This window comes from Fukomys damarensis, unplaced genomic scaffold, assembly GCF_012274545.1.
Source record: "Fukomys damarensis isolate Sample0158 unplaced genomic scaffold, DMR_v1.0_HiC HiC_scaffold_33, whole genome shotgun sequence".
NCBI lineage: Eukaryota > Metazoa > Chordata > Mammalia > Rodentia > Bathyergidae > Fukomys > Fukomys damarensis.
In genome coordinates this window covers 11,054,767-11,071,516 of record NW_022900945.1, presented here as the reverse complement: position 1 = coordinate 11,071,516, position 16,750 = coordinate 11,054,767, and the positions used below count along the sequence as shown (strand labels likewise).

Here is a 16,750-nt window from a genome sequence, read left to right as displayed (position 1 = left end):
GCTAGGAAGTATTGCACCTGAGATCACTATTTGGAAAGGACCAAAGAACAACCATTTGTTAGAATGGAGCACAGACGTGGCAGTTTGGTTTCAGGAGGAAATCTGTCATTCTCTCAAGTATTCATTATGCTATTTTTCAACTTTCATGCAAACTTTTCTATCGGTCATTTGTATTAAAGTTATAACATGCAAGCCAACCATTCTATCCTGCACAGAATAGAAATGGAGGAATAAGTACCGTATATGTGTTATACTTTGTGTGAAATTAAATTGCCTGTTTCAGTATTTTTGTTTCCTTGGGATAGCTTGACATCTATTTTTCTTTTCACTTATTTCTTACTATTCCATTAGATGAAATGCTTTGTGTCATAACTGGTCCATAGTGAAAGGTTAATAAGTATCCTCCCTGGACTCAATATATTTTTTCTCTTTCGTTATGATATCGACACACAAAAAGTGCAGAGAACATACATTTATACTTAATAAACAATTAGACTGTGAAGACCTGTGGAATCTCAACAGGACCAAGAAACTGTACATTGCTGACATTCCAAAAACCCATATCAATCACAAAGATCACACACTTGTCAGAGGTAACTGCTACTCCAACTTCTATGATTCTCTTGACTTTTCTCTCTTCTAAAATGTGCAATCTATTGGCTTCTTAGGATAGACAGATAGATAGGTAGATAGATAGATAGATAGATAGATAGATAGATAGATAGATAGATAGAATCTATATATTCTTATATCCTAATCAACATCATTTAGTTTTTCCTCTTCCTGTGAGTTATAAGTGGAATTACATTGTATGCCCAATTTTACACTTGAGCGGTCATTTACCACATTAGTTGTTGTCTCCACTGCCTGGCATTCCAGGATATGTAGATATGATGCACAGTTTCAATCCATTCTCCTACTCCCAGATATCTGAGTGTAGAAGTAACTTTTCCATTTCTAGGATAAAATATCCAACACTCACACAACTTAAAGGAAAAGAGGTTAATATTGGCTCACAGTTTTTAGAAAATTCAGTCTATAGTTAGCTGGCTCAAAGGCAAAAGGAGTGTGGAGGAAAGGCCTGGTGGGAGGAAAACTGTTCAACCCATGGCAGTCAGGAAGCAGAGTGAGAAGGGAGGGCCGGGGACAAGAGCCCGCCATTCCAGCTCGTGTCTGCAGTGACCTCCAGCCAGGCCCCACCTCCTGACAGCACTTTCAGTTATGAACTCATCAAAAGGTGAATCCACTAATGAGTACAGCTCCACCATGCTCTAATCACCCTGCAGACACCTTAGAACTCTGTGAGATATTTTAGTCTAACGCATTATAGTAAGTGTTTTCTAGGTTCTGGTTTTTGTCAACAATGGTGCCACGCGTGCTGTCTATGCCTCTGAACACACGTGCTCATGAGCGTCTCCAATGTGGAGCAATGTTGATGACTGGATATGCTGCTGATCATCAACTTCCAACTTCGGTAACATGAATCCTTTGGTTTTGTCAAAGTAGTTCTCTCAGTGTATAGTCCTACCGCTAGTGAATGAGAATTCCTATTGTTCCACATCCTCACCAACACTTCCTAATTTCTGTCATTGGGAACAGATTAGAGTGATATCTCTTTGTGCTCTTTCATTTTTTTTCTCCTTGAGGTTTAATTTATAAAACTCTGATTACTACTGGGTTTGGAAAGCCCTTTCTATGTTTATTGCCCTGAGTCCAGGATCTTTAAAATTTAAATAGGAATTCTATTACTTGGTTTTCAGTGTTCTGGTATTAATCATACTGAACGTTTCATGTCATACCGATAAGTATTGGGGCAGCAAAAGAAATACATTCACTGAAAATCAATTTAAAGCTATAGATGTCATGCATTTTGTCCTGTTCAAGCTTCTAAATATCTACCGGGTCTGATGCTGTTATCAGTACTTTACAAATAAGGAAATGGAGACTCAGGGTTTATCAAATTTACCCTAAAGCAAACACTCTGCTTTTTCAAGTATAATAAAGCCACAGAACTGAACTCCACCCAGGCTTGTGTGTTTCTACACACAAAGATTGCGAAATCTTTCCAGGAATCATATTATCTCCAAAAAAAATAGCCTGTGCAGTGGCAAAATAATGTTTATTGTTCTTTGGTAATTATTGTTACCAAAAACTATATCAAGAGAGGGTCAATGGTAGCCTGGTTAATATGACTAATCAAACATTGCATCCCTAGGCCAGTTTTTTCTTTAATAGTCCAAAATCCAGATCAAATATTTAAACAAAGGAAGACATCTTTGATATTTAGAAGGATTTCCTTTGTGGGAGTAATTTGTGGCACACTTTAGTCACACGTCTCATTTTCAGCCTGTGACAAGCAGTGGTGAAATGATTAGCACTCTACCAATTTACAGAGCTATAGAATATCAAACGACAGCCAGAAGTAAAAGTAACAAAAGACAGGAGTGAGACAAACTATGTTCTAACAGAGACAGCTTATATAGGTAGTCAAGTTATTAGGACATGCAACAAATTCAAACAATAGGAACATTAAAATTAATTTAAACCCAATTAAAAGATAAACCTCTAAAAATGTATAAATTAATGATACTCTCCCCAACTCTAAAGGTCTAGTAAGACACCTGTAAGTTCTGATATTGAAATAATTTTCAAATAATAAAATTAACCAGAAACAAAGACTTAGGTATGACACGGCCCAGAATGCTAAGAATAATCTACAGGGTGAGAGTAGCATTCTGTGTGTGACTCTCCTCCTCCTCCTCCTCCTCTCCAGTACCTTTTCTTTGCAGTTCTGAGGATGGAATCCCGGGTCTTGTGCATGCTAGGCAATCATTCTACCATCCGACTATGTCCCAAGTCCTTTCTCTCTAGCATCTTTACAAAATGACCTATCAATGAAGTCTTCCCAGTGACAGGACACATTGGTAGTATGTATCTTTTTCACCAACAACTTTAAACTTTGTGTCTTTAGATGTAAGACTCACATTTATCCTACCCCATGAAAACAGTCAAAACAATTTTATTACCTAGTTCTACACACGTCACACATAATCTGACATTCATTATTTTTTACTATACTTCAACAGACAATTGCTTGCTAGCAGAAGTGCTAGCATGGCATGTACTTTTTAGTTGTCAATATATCACCGTCCTTTCCTGAGCCACCAATTGGCTACAGAGATTTAAAAGTTCAGTTATTAAAGAACTTAAATGATTTTAACCCCTTTAAATTTGGAAACCCTTTAAATCTCATTATCTCTGCAGCCACTTCTAATCTGAAAATCAGCTTGGCCTTTTCTAGTTCCAGGTTTAAGGATTACAGAGTTTTAAGGCACATGAATGCCTTTCTGAAGTTCTATAAAGAGCTGGCCCCCACCAGTTGACCTACAGGAAATAAAGCCAGCCAGTTCCCCAGCTGGTAGGTGCTGATCAGAATTTCTAAATAGAAAGATATGTACATTATGCCACAAACCACCAGGAAAACAAGTAATTGCTTCCTGGACTCCATATGGAGCCAGGGAATTGGAAGATTTTATGTAGGAGGGGCAGCAGATTTTAGACATGTGAGTCTGTGAGTGTCTAAGATGAGAAAACAGAAGATGCTGTTGAGACCCAAAGAAGCTCTCCGGACAGAGGGAGTAATTCTGCAAGTTGAAGGCCATCTTGTTCCTAAGGCAAAGCTGTTACCATGGATACACTCAGAATCCTAGGTAACCGTCTGAGGTCTTACCTCTTGTGTCCTCACATTGACGTATCCATAGTGAGTTCGAAGGGGCCGCCTGTACGTATAGGAGAATGGTATCCACTTTGTTCCAGGTTGTCCAAAGCAGTTTAGTAGCAATGGGAAATTCACTTCGTTTACAAGGCGCACAACCAGCAGGAAGAGGAAGGCTGCTATGAAGCTCACCGCAATCACAGATTTTCTCTACAAACATTAAAAGAAAAGAACGACTTTCAACTGAGAGCAGTCACAGAGGGTAGGTTCTTTTATTCCTCTCTCTTTTTCCTTCACAGAAGGAAAGGATTTGTCATTTAGGATATTTCACTTGGAGACAGAAAATAATAATTTGGTGACCAGGCTGCCGTTGTGTGTTGGGCCTCCTGAGAACTGGAAAAGCAGTAATCTTGAACTTTTCTACTCTGTCTCTACCCTTCCTTCCTCCTTTGTTTTCCTTGCAATTCCTATTCAGTTTGGAAAACCCAAGTAAGATACTCCCAAGGATGGGAAACCATTCCAAATTACTCAATCTCCTCCCCATCATGACCCTTTCATCCCCAACCCTTTCTCCCTAATGGAGGTAAGAGGGCTTATCACTCCCAAACTTGACTTTGAATACATATCTATTATACTTTTTCACCGTGTAATTATTTATGTGATTTCTCCTCCATGAAATTGTGAGTTCCTGAGGAACTGGGATTCTAGTATGTATTGAGTCATAGTTATTCTCTGTATCCCAAGATACAGAATACACTACCTTACACAATACAAGAGATACACAACCTTACACAGTACAAGCACTCAATAAACGTTTGAGTGAAATAAATGAATGAATGTATTTCGCACATTCTTATACAGTCTCATTATCACTCATGCTATTTTTATGTCTAGCAACTTTGACAGGCAGGAAAATCTACCTGTGCTAAAGAATGTACAAAAGTAATATTCAAAATGCTACCAACAGAAAAAGGAAAAATTTGATACCAAGCAACATAAGAACATTTCCCTAAATGTGCTGCTATGAAGTGAAAGCAGGAGCAACTTCATCTGATTGGGGTGGGAGCAAGTAAAGAGGTACTTGAGATTGAACTTGATAAAATGCATGAATTTTAGACAGCATCAATGTATGAGCAGAACTAACTTTCTAGTTAGAATAAAGAGACAAGTGAGGAAAAGCTAGAAGCATAAGTGATGTGTTGCCCAGATACCAAGCTAAGAAGTCTCTACCAAGTTTCCTAGGCGATGGAAAGTCGAAACCATCATTTGCTTTTTTGTTTGTTTCGTTCTGTTAAAGGTGGCTGTTATAAATTATAACTGAACATCAGTATTAAAGATGTGCTGTAGCCAGAAGAGAATAAAGGTGAGTGGTAACTAGTTAGAAGACTAATACAATTGCTTGGGGCAGAGGTAATGAGGACAGAAACTGTAGTGGAAAAAGGTGGAGAAAGACAGGAGAGGTTAAAAGAATAGAACCAGGCTACCTAAGGTACCTAAGCAGCAGACAACGAAATTCAGAGATGATGGAGACCTTGAGCCCAAGTGGCTGCCATCATCCTGGTCTTAAAAGGAAAACCAGAGTAGTCCAAGTAGGAATTTATCAGTGCAAAGCTCTTGCTTTCTAGGCTGCTGCTTTTCAGGAACTGGCCGGTCATCCTAGTGGAGCCATCCTGGAGACAGGAGGAAGGTCATGAGCAAGAAGAAGGAGCAACGCTGAGCAGCCCTGCCTCAAGGGCAGAGGGAAGACCCAGTGAAGTGCTCTTTCGTGAAGCTGTGCTTGACTGCCGAGTTCTCTTCACACTGAAGGAGAGCCAGGCAACTTTCTGAAAATAACTGAACGCTTGTGGTTCTGTTGTGTTTTGTGCTTGCCAACATGTTTCTGGTAGAATTAGCTTCATTTTCTTCCTCAGGGAATCTCCCAAGGAAGAAAAGGAACTCAAAGATGGTCCCTGTTTCTTCCCTAGACTGGGACCACAGCCTCTGTCGGGCAGTAGGACCAGAATCCATGTCAGAGACACCCAAAGAAAGTCTTCATCCTCACTCCTGAAATTTGTAAAACGCACATTCCTCCATCTAGCCGGCCTAATTTCCTAATCACCCGAAAGTCCCTTGAGCTCTGCCTTCTCAGAACACCTTATCTCACCACTAACTACCACAACCTTCCCTCATTTAACCTTCTAATCATGAAAAACCATTTTAATTTGCTCCTCTGTGGGATCATTATGTCCACAACACTGCAATGTGTCAAGGTAACAGCTTAAATAACGTGATGGATCTTACAAGTTTAAAGGGACACAGACCAGACAGAGGGCTAAATAAAAGCAAAAAGGCTAGTCACCCATTAAGCAAACAGTAAGGACCTCTTTCTTTTTTGCTCACCACCTAGTCACTTGTTACAAAACAGCAGCTTGCTTTGAAGGAGACCCAGATGGGTCCCATGCTTTTGTCTCCAGAGCCCAGCACAGCTCTGGTTTTTAGTTGCTTCAATGCTTTGCATGGCTGGGGGTTTGGGGACAAAGGCATGGAGAGCCTTTCTGAACCTACTGGTGGCGTGTAGTGACACATACATAATGCATACATGAGAGGAATGTAAATCAACCATTTTGAGAGAAACTTCAAAACAGAATGAAAGCACGGTTGGAAACCCTGCTCCCTAGTAATCCATGTCTGCCTCCTACATTCCATCAAAGGGAACCAAGTAGTGAGCACAGAGGGTGGGGAGTGGCTGAGATGGAAGCCAGGCACTGGGCCCCCTGTACCCCTTGCAGAGCTGCGTTCTGCAGTGGGCAGTGCTGCTACTTTCCCAGCTTAGACCTGCTGCCACACTTCTATTGCACTGCCTGGATCTGACTCTTTGCCCTTTTTCATGTCTCTATATTCTTGCTTAGTGTGAGCACAGTCTCACCGTGCTAATGATACCTTGAAATTTCACTAGAAAAGATAAAACTTTAGGCTGGCATATAGCCCAGTGGTAGAGTGCTTGTCTCATATGGACAAGGCCTTGAGTTTAACCCCCAGGGTTTGGAGTGGGAATATATATATATAACTTTGAGTACATTCTATGTACCACATGGTGGCAAGGACAACAGAACTCAATATAAATGTGCATTCTCCTCGTAGTCACTTCTGCCGGATTATAACCCTTCACAAGTTAGTGCAGCCAGCAGGACATAAAGAAGTATAATACCCCGTGTAAAATGAAGCTATGGATCTATGGGATTCCAGAGCAAGGGTGGGTCTGGGGATGTAGGGGGCATGATTTTGGGAATGTCAGTCTGAGTGAGGGGAGTTCGTAAAATGAAGATGGGAAACACATTGCAGGCAGGAGAAAGAGCAATGTGACCAGCCATAAAATGATCAGGAACGTTCACATCATTTGGTAAAAAGGGACTGTGTAGTAGGAAATGATGCTAGACAGAGTTCAAATCATAAAACAAAACTAATCAGCCAAATACACGGAGATGCAATTATCTATCCAACCTACTTTACATTAGGGCAGTCAAAGGAAAAATGCTTCAAAGTGCTATGTTTCATCATTCTAAAATACTGTTCACTTTCTTATCAAGTGAAAAATGTATCAATCCCTTCATTTTATTTGAAATTGCCATTCAACACATCACATTGTCTTGTTTTCTGCTGTTTGACTTATCCCATCAACTAATTTGTGCCATTAGTGGCTTGTTCTAGTAACAGTTTTGAATCCCTCAAAATTCAGAAAACGGTACGACTATCTGTTTTGCACTTATGTTTCAAGTCTAACAATTTTTAATGGAAGTGATCACTGCAGGCTTCGCTGAAGTAGTCAAAGTATCCTTTAGACTCAACAGCGACCATTAGGTTAGAGAAAACGACAGCGACTCCAGGTGAATTTATAATGCATAAGTCTCGGCTCAACAAATTTTTCATACTGCAAAAAAGCAGACTTACACTTATTTAATAAACAGTCATTCTCCTAAGACCAGAAGCATGAACATTGTGATGGTACAAAATACAAAATACAGTCTGGACACAGAGAGTACTTGACAAACAAGGTATTATTGTATAACTGATAATTGTTAGGTCCTTGATGAATAATAGTCAGACTATGCATTCCTTGGCCCATGTAACGTGCACAATAGAACTAGAGGAATCTCCTTCCCAAATATTCCAAGCAGCTGCAAACCCTTGAACTGTTCACTGCAACTTATCCGGAACAGCTCTGGAAGAATGTCACTGTGCCCAGATAGATCTGATGAATTGCTTTAAGGAAAGCTTTCTCCTTCTTCGATCTTCATTTGGGGCAAATCTGAATGGGCCTGTAACAGCTGAGACATTTAGAATCTAATCCCCTCTGTGATGCAAAAATATGCATCAAAAATGTGACATCCCAGTTGTGTGCTCTTTAGAGTTAGAACGTAACTTATCAGACTTTGTAGCAGGAATGCCTATTTCAAAATAAGAGCCACAGAGAATACATGATATGGGAAGAAAACAAAATTGCAGTGATTTGGACTCAGAAATTTTGCAAGCCATATTAATTTACATAAGCTTTTCTTCTTTCTAAAACAGAATTAGTCTTTAGCCACAGAATAAAGACATTAACTATGAATCCGGTCTGTCATTAGATTATTTTTGTTTTTTCATAATTGATAAGCAACAGCATAAAGGTGTGTCTTTCCATTTAAATGACACTACATAATGAGTTTAAGTAATTGCTTACAAGGGTAAATGGTGTCAACTTTTATCCATATACTGTCATTTATCCAATAATATAGTTGAAATACAGTGTCCACTGGACATATTCATATCAGTGTCAATCACCTTATGCACTAATGGGCTCCTACTCATTGCTTATTTGTAATCTTCTCACATATCAGTTCTTCTCTCATACGAGAAATCACATAATCAATATAGATCTACTGTGTGGCATTGGCCAAACTTCAACTTTGGTACTTCCTGAGTTGTATAATTAATCTGCTTGCTATCTATACAAAGATTAGTTAACAAAGCTCAGAGTATATAAATAAAATATTCATTTGTTTTGTTTCAGCTGTTGACTCAACAGTTTGTTTGGATCCTGCTTATTAAACTATAACCGGGGAAAAGCACACTCATTTTTTTGTGGGGCAGTGGTCAGCAGAGGAAAGTAACAGAAAAGTGAGCAGTCTTGGTGGGTCCAGTCTAGGAGTACCTTACCAGGGCTGGTTTGGGCAGAAGAACTGGCAATGGAACCATGAGACTATCAAAAAGAGAATAGTGAAAGTCAAGCAAGGTCAATATGGGAAAGTGAATATCGTATGAAAATCCGGAATTAAAGGTCTAAAGATGAGATGGATAGGATCACGGTTGCTTTGGAAACTTCATTCTGGAAGAGATATAGCCAGTGACGGAGACATGAGTTTTCCTAAAACTCAATGGAAAAAAAAAGAAATTACATTTTCAGTATGGAAATAGCAATTACTGCTGTCAGAGATTGTCTTTTCTTCTTGTAGGGGCATCTAGCAGGGAAATAGAGTCAAGATAGAATTTAAAAATACGTGAATAATCATATCAATCATAACTGGATATTTAATGAGTGTTATCAGAGAGAAATTCTTATATAATCCCCATTTCCCAGACAAAGAAATAAAGCCACAGAGAAATTGGGTGACTTCAGGTCACTATCAAGGACACAGATCAAGGAAAAAAAAATACAAGAGTGGAACTCAGATATTCTGACTCCAGAGCCCATGAATTAACTAAGTTGTTGCTATTCATACCAAGGGAATGCTCTTATAGAACTGGTTCAGAAATTTTAAAAGCTGGTACCATCCCCAAACAGGTTTTATAATGTGGTCTGTCAATAAACAAAATACCTAATTCACATGGAAAATTAAGAGACTGATGTGAATCATGCTAATTACATTTACTTCAAAATCAGTAATTGTGGACAAATTTAATTCATTTTGCCTAAATCTGGCTTTATTCCCAGCATTAAAAAGACAGCTACAGGGTACCCTTGGTTAGCATCAGGGAAAACATAGCAATTATTTTTCCCTTTCTACTGGAGAATATCAGGTACCCTCTGCTTCATTGTAGGTAGTTTGTAGGTGCCAATGTGGTGGTATTGGTGTGTCTTACTTCCTTTCTGCACAATCCATGACCCTTTTATTCAGTGAAGACACTGCTAAGCAATAAAAAGTTTAGTGGTCTTATAAGAAAATAAAAGCATCCAAATAATAGAACATCATCAGTGTGGTAATCTATGCTAAGAATCTGTAACACACGTCAACCTAAAACCTTTGGGCATGGATATAGTAAAAAAAAGTTACAACAAATGAAAACCGAGGAAACAGCGATCTCATGGGCACCATCATCATGAATTCTTCTGTGCCACAGCCAGTCCTAGAGAAAAAAACATAGATGGCCAAAATCTCATCAGAGATTTTTCCCCAAAGGAGGTTTCCTGTGGTTATAAGCATTATTAAGAAGTTCTAGCTAACATGCACATTGATGAGTTCATCAGATGACATGATAAAAGATCATACTGAACTTTCCAGTACTAATGCTAAAACCACAATGAAAAATCCCCATGAGCTTTTAATATGCTGCTACATTTGCTTCTTTTATTTTGAACGGTGGCTTTAGCTCTCCCTGACCTGACTGAACTGTTAAACCACTGCAAGTCACATGAAAACAATTTCAGTTAAATTATGAACTAAAAGTTCCTTTTGCCTGCTCCTCTTTATTACACTGCCTCAGCATGTGCCTGCCCTTCCTTCCTTCCTTCCTTCCTTCTTTCTTTCTTTTCTTTTTCTTTTTCTTTTTTTTCAGTACCAGGAATTGGGCTTGTGAGGCAGTTGTGGCACCACTGAGCTAAATCCCCAGCCTGCTATGCCCTTTCTTACAACAGAAGGGAACCCAAGTTCTCCAGAAACACATGATAGAGCGGAAGACTGATGTCGAATAAGCACAGTGAAAGATCCAGCTGGACTCACAGATATTTAGACCAAAGGATTAGTTCTGATCATGAGATAAACCCCAAAGGCTGGGGCCCTGAAAAAGTTATTTTTCTTTAGATTAAATCTTTCTTATGAGAAAAAATTAGCTCCAGCCACCTGTTGCCCTCACTCCGCTCCTGCCCCTGTGGCCCTGGCATTCTGCTGTGGGAAAAGAGGTCCTGACTAATCAGGGAGCATGAAGGTCACCTGGTAACCAAACCAGAGACTCTCTTCACTCATCTTACCTGGCTGCTGCAAACATCTGCTTGTCCTGTCTTTACTCTTCAAAAGATAAGTTTGCCTCTTGAAACCCAATTCTTACTTCAAGGTGTTAGGGACACAGAAGTGGAACATAAGCAGTACTACATCCTGATGGTGCCTAGTGTCATTAGGAAGGGAGTCCAGCACAGAGCTTTTATAATGATGACACTGACTTTGTTGGAACAATGATGATGACATCAACTGGGGCCTCTTATTTTTATGTGAATCTGCATGACCTTACATTATAGAGCATTTATCTTTTCAAAAAAACCTTCAGACCAAGCACAGCCTGTGAATCTCTCTTGCAAGGTGTTATAAGAGAGGAAGGATGCTTGCTTGAAAGTCTGCTCTCCCATCCCTCCCTTTCATGTCCCTGATGCCTCAAGCCTGACCCCTCATCACTCTCCGGAAGCCCTTTCTACCTGCATCCTGTGACCTTTTTCACAGTCCTCCTCCCGGAACCCTGCTGTTTTTCACCATCCCCACCTCTACAAGTTCAAGTGTTTCCTCCTTCAAACTCTCTTCATTCCTCCCCAGCTTCCAGTGCTGAAAGTGGGATGGAATGAGGTGGATGAAAGTAAGGAGGGAAGAATCAAAGAGAAAGGAAGGACAAAAGATGTAAGGTAAGATTTTTCTTTAATACAGTCTCTGAAAAAGATTTTATTTTCTGTACTGGGGATCAAACTTGGGTCCTTGTGCTTGCAAGGCAGGCAGCAGAACCACTGAGCTAAATCCCCAGCCCTCAAAAAATTTTGAGAAAGTAAACAAAGCCTGAGAACCAAGCACCAAGTACAGTGTCTCAAACTCAGAAGTAAGTATCTGTGGACAAACAAAAGAATGTAAAGAAATAAAAAGGAAGGACAGAGGGACTACGTACTATTCTCTTTAATCCAAGAAGCTAAATTACCTGAAAGGGCTATAATAGCTTGGAAAATATGCTATTCATAAAGGGGAAAACCCCAATAAATTATTCTTTCCAGTGTCTCTTCCCTGAGAGATTTCTTTGCAGATTTAATGTGGCTGGTGGGAAGGTGGGGACACCAGAGAAGTCGGAGTAGTTCTCAAACAGGACTTTTCACTGAGAAACTGCTTTGACGTTCCTGAGAGAACTTATAAATCTGAATGGCAGTAAACTAGTAAACCTGCTTAGATCAACCTTCTTTGTATGGCATATAATGAAGACTTACAGGAATTCATATTTAAAAAAAAATCAACTCTTGTCTGAGGATGATAACACAAGGCTAGAATCTCATATCATGCAATGAAAAATGTATAACAAGAGTATCTTGTCCTTCTGACAAGGACAATGGGCCATTTTCTAAAGGGAGGGGACCTGCCACAGTCTGCTTTGTGCTCAGCATGTATCATGTACTATGTCACGTGTTTTACAGGGATGAAAACAGATTTTCACACGGAGCCTACCTCTGGACTCAGGGTGACCAAGTTATAGTAGAGAGTCAACATGAGTAACATTGGCCATGCAGCTTAGCCTTTTCGTGCCTCTACTTTCCTAGCTGGGATTGGAGAAGTGAATAACATCTGTCATTTGATTACTAAGAAGTTTAAATGATTACTACTTATAAAGAGGCTGCCTGGCTTAAGGAACATGCTAAGCCAGTGTGATCTTTTACCAACACCATTAATTTATAGTCACACTGTTTTCTACCTACATATGCTAAGAAAGAAAAATACAATGGAAAACCTGAAAAGAGACCTCTGCATAAAGCTAAAATAGCAAGCACCCATTCGCTTTAAGTTTGAATATTCCAGAAATAAAGCTGCCATTCAGAAAAGCAGGGCAAGGAAAGAAAGAGGGGAAAAAATGGCCTTGAGAATGCAAACCAGGCACCTGGGCAGTGTTTTGATATGTTTACATCCCAGAATGGCTTTAAATGGTCTCAGGTTGGCAGTGGACCATCCACACTGACACCAATTTCCCTGGGAGAATTTAACTCGTTGCAGGCTGATAAAGACTTCAAGGTGCTATTGAACATAAGACAGACCCCACACTCAGATAAGAAAAATGGGGAAAAATATCTCTAAAAGCAATGAACTGTGCCAGTGTTACCATTGCAGCTGCAGTCAGGGCCACCATCCTTATCTCTAAGAACAAAGAAAATCAGCGGTGGTGTCTGGACTACATTAAACATCATGGCTCACCCTATGGTCTAAAGAAGGCATAAGCATGGCACCATCTGGAAAAGACAACAGAGTCCTGGACCTGCTCAAGACATTGGACTTCGCCACTGTGGATTTCCCCTTGGGGATTTTTTTCTTCTTGTTGAGGTTGCTTCCATAATAAAATAACCCTTATTTTTTCTGAACATACTTCAGGCACAGGCAAGCGATCCCATGCCCACCCCGTGCACAGAAATCAACCGTGACACCTCCCAGCATCTCTCTAAGGAACACACGCTGTTCTCTTGGAGGTCAAAGTTGAACCTTAGCAAAGGAATGCATACATATTCAACAGTTTTTGCTGAAACACAGGCAGAGTTTCTGCCAGAGCACAGGTCTCATGGTGATAATAAATATTACTGTGCCAAGAACACTTGAATTTCTAAGCAGGACAATTTTCCTATCAATTCTGGATTTAATATTGCATTGGCAGTAATTTGAATTGCTCATACAACATAAAGCATATTAGTTTATTACTTATAGTCTCCTGTGCTAGAATAGCAAAGGCAAAAAGATCTCCACTGTTAAACAGGAGGTCACATGTAACAAGTCTGTTATCAGCGAGTCTCTGATATCATTTTTAAGACCACCCCACTAGTCAAGGCCACATTTACAATAGCTTATTTGCCATCCAGCTCAAAGGTCCTAATAGCAACCTGAAATCAGCAGTCAAATCCAAGCGAACGACCACTCCCCACCCAGTACTCTGTTCTTTAGCTGCACCAGCCATTTGCAAAGCTGCCCTGAAAATTGCTATAGAGCCCCAAGAATTAAAATCTGAACTATGGGATTTGAATATGTTAATTTTCTTTGTCTCTGGTTCCCCATCCTTAAAATCACAAAGACATTATGAAAATCAGATACTGAAATAACACCGAAAGGGCCTCTCCTCGAGTTTAGCCCAGCATCTGGCAGGTAGTTAATAATCATTAATTTCTCTCTTTTAATCCATATACCACATTGCCCATGCATGGTGTTCTTCATGGAACACCTTCCTTCCTCTCTTTTTTTCCTCTCTCAAGAATACTTATCCTTCAAGACCAAATCCAAATGCCATCTGTTCTCTGAAACTGTCCTGCCCCTCCACAAAGATTCTAAAACACTTTATTCTTACCAGATCATACTTCGCAACATACAATAATTATGTAATTACCTATCATCCTTCACCATTCAAGCAAGTTCAGCAAATCTATAGCCTGGCAAGCTCCACCTTTTCCTCAGACAGACATTGCTAATCACAGAACCATTTACTTTGAGTCAGAGTACAACTTCAGAGTCACTTTAACACAAGTTGCAAGTGCTACTGGTACCAACCAACTCATCACTTAGTATTTAAAAATTAGCAGCTTAAGGCTTTGAGGCTCTATCTCAGTAAGTCTATACTCCACATGTGTAAAAGCCAGTCTGTTGGCCTTGTGTCTGTATGCATTGGTTTCTTCATCTATATATCTGCTTGAGGATCGCTGATGATTCCTAAATCTACTGGCTTTGTAAAAATGAGCCAGTGACCTCCATGGACCAGAGCTTGTGTCAGTAACAAGGAAAGTTCACCACACAGCTCTGCACATGGCTCCTACATTGGGTCTGGGCCCATTTCTTAGCACAGAGTTAGATATGCCTGCAGACATTCATGAATGAGGCCAGTATCTATGTAATTGAAATAGAAATGGGGTGAGGAGTTGTGATCTTTCAACTTAGCAGATAGCAGCTGTCCCTTACCAAAGCCTACCTGATTGCAGCTATTTTGCACCTGCTGAGATAAAGTTTGCAGAAAAAGAGATCATTTCTCTTATTAACCCTTGGTGGAGAGAAAGCCTCTACGTTCAGTCATACAGAATAGATCAGATTCAGTTTCATGTGCAAGTGAACACTGATGGGTTAACTGTACAATGGCCACTAGGGCCAGGCACTCAGCATGGGAACTGTCAACAGCCACTGAGCCAGTGTGTTGAAAACTTGCTATCTTACTGGAAATGATGCCCAAAAAGCAAAAAGCCACAGAATTTTCATTCTCTGCTTATTTCTTAAAAATAAGGGGAAAAATCTGTTTTTGAATCTTATATAGGACAGCATGAAGATGGAAATTTCTCTGAAGATTATTTGTTGATTCCATAAGGCAAATATTCAGATTTATTCAGTAAACATTATCATGAAAATATATACAAGCTAGTTTCCCAGGAAGGGATTACCAATAAATACTTGTGAAGGAACACAAGCTATTTCTTCAAATTTGAAAAAAAAAAAAAAAAAAAAACAGATTCAGTTGGTAGGAGGCTAGTTTGTGGTAGAGCTTAGTATTTTTAATTAAAACTTCAGCTTTGATACACAGGACACTTAATGGCTTTCACCTTGCTGGGCATTTTTCTTTTGCAGAATGAGGTCTTGGTGCCTGACTTTGACAACCTCTGGTGTTTACCACTCCCGCCAGGCACCCTGAAACATACTTATGCAGATCACTTCACTGTTGCAATGACCTTCTACACTGTGAAATCCTCAAGACCAGAAGCCATTTTGTTTAGCTGAAGCCAGAGGCACCAAACTTAGAGAACACCGAAGACTCTGGGAGCACAGTAGCAGGCCTGATCGCAACCTGCTTAAACTACAGATCTATCGCCCTGGGTGCAGCAAGAAAGGACAGGCCATCTCCACACCATCTTCTCTCTCCTGCACCTAACCAACAACTCACCCAATGATGCTTGGAAAACATATCATCCACCCTCACTTGAAAACAGCGTTTGCCAAATTCGTTAGGTAATTTTCCAAAGTGTGAAATTGGCCCATATCCTTAACATATTTTGACATTTTCATGAGTGTTATTTCTAGGTGATATTTTGCAAATCAGGCTTTGCTCCTGTTTTGACAAAGCCTTTTTTTCCTGAAGAAAACAGATGAGCAGTTCAGCAAGACAGGGCAGCTTTTATCTGCAAAAAATCTGCCTTTCAGGCGAGCAGACAATGTGAGCAAAACGGAGGCAAACACACACAATATTTCCTATATGTGAATCGTGCCTCTTTTCTCCCGTGGGACGCACAAGTGGCAAGATAGTTTATTCCCATGTGGCGCTGATAGCGGGTCCTGAATACTTCTGAATATATCACTTTTACTGCCTTTTACATTGAATTACTGTGAAAGAAAAAATACTTTTGTGAGACTTCAAAATCAAAATACTTTAAAAGCTTTTAGGCTCTACCTCCAGGACATAAAGAAAAGCTTAAGAAAACAAATAATTCTGGGAAGGGAAACCAGACACCATTCCCAGTGAGAGAGGGCCCCCTCTCTGAAAAGGAGATATTATTAAATATTTATGCTGACTTTCAGGGACGCTGCAAGTGCTCCATCTGGGGTACAGGCACTGTGGGTCCCATCCTGCCACTACAGAACTCGCTGAGCAATGGACAGAATTTGCCTGGATGCTTTGGCCTGGAACATCTCAGCACTGTGTGGTCCTTCTCAAGTTTGGTTTATGATATTTCCTAATAGCATATTTCACTACAAGTCTCTCTCCGCCTCTGTCCATCCATCATAAGGATTAGTGTGCAATGTACATCACTTCTTAGGTCTCCAGGTAAACGTTTCTAAAAAAGAAATTGTGAGTGGAAATTAAGGTGGTTTTATTTATTTATTTATTTATTCATTT

The 16,750-nt window shown here is 39.9% G+C and overlaps 1 protein-coding gene across 2 annotated transcripts in view; it reads right to left on the bottom strand.

Moving 5' to 3' along the window:
- Nucleotides 1–16,750, bottom strand: part of St6galnac3 (ST6 N-acetylgalactosaminide alpha-2,6-sialyltransferase 3) — a 391,438-nt gene that overhangs the window by 284,030 nt on the left and 90,658 nt on the right. For both annotated transcript variants that reach the window (XM_010605156.2, XM_010605157.2), the window contains exon 2: nt 3,731–3,925. In XM_010605156.2, coding sequence (XP_010603458.1) covers nt 3,731–3,925 — 195 coding nt within the window. The remainder of the gene's footprint in view (nt 1–3,730; nt 3,926–16,750) is intronic.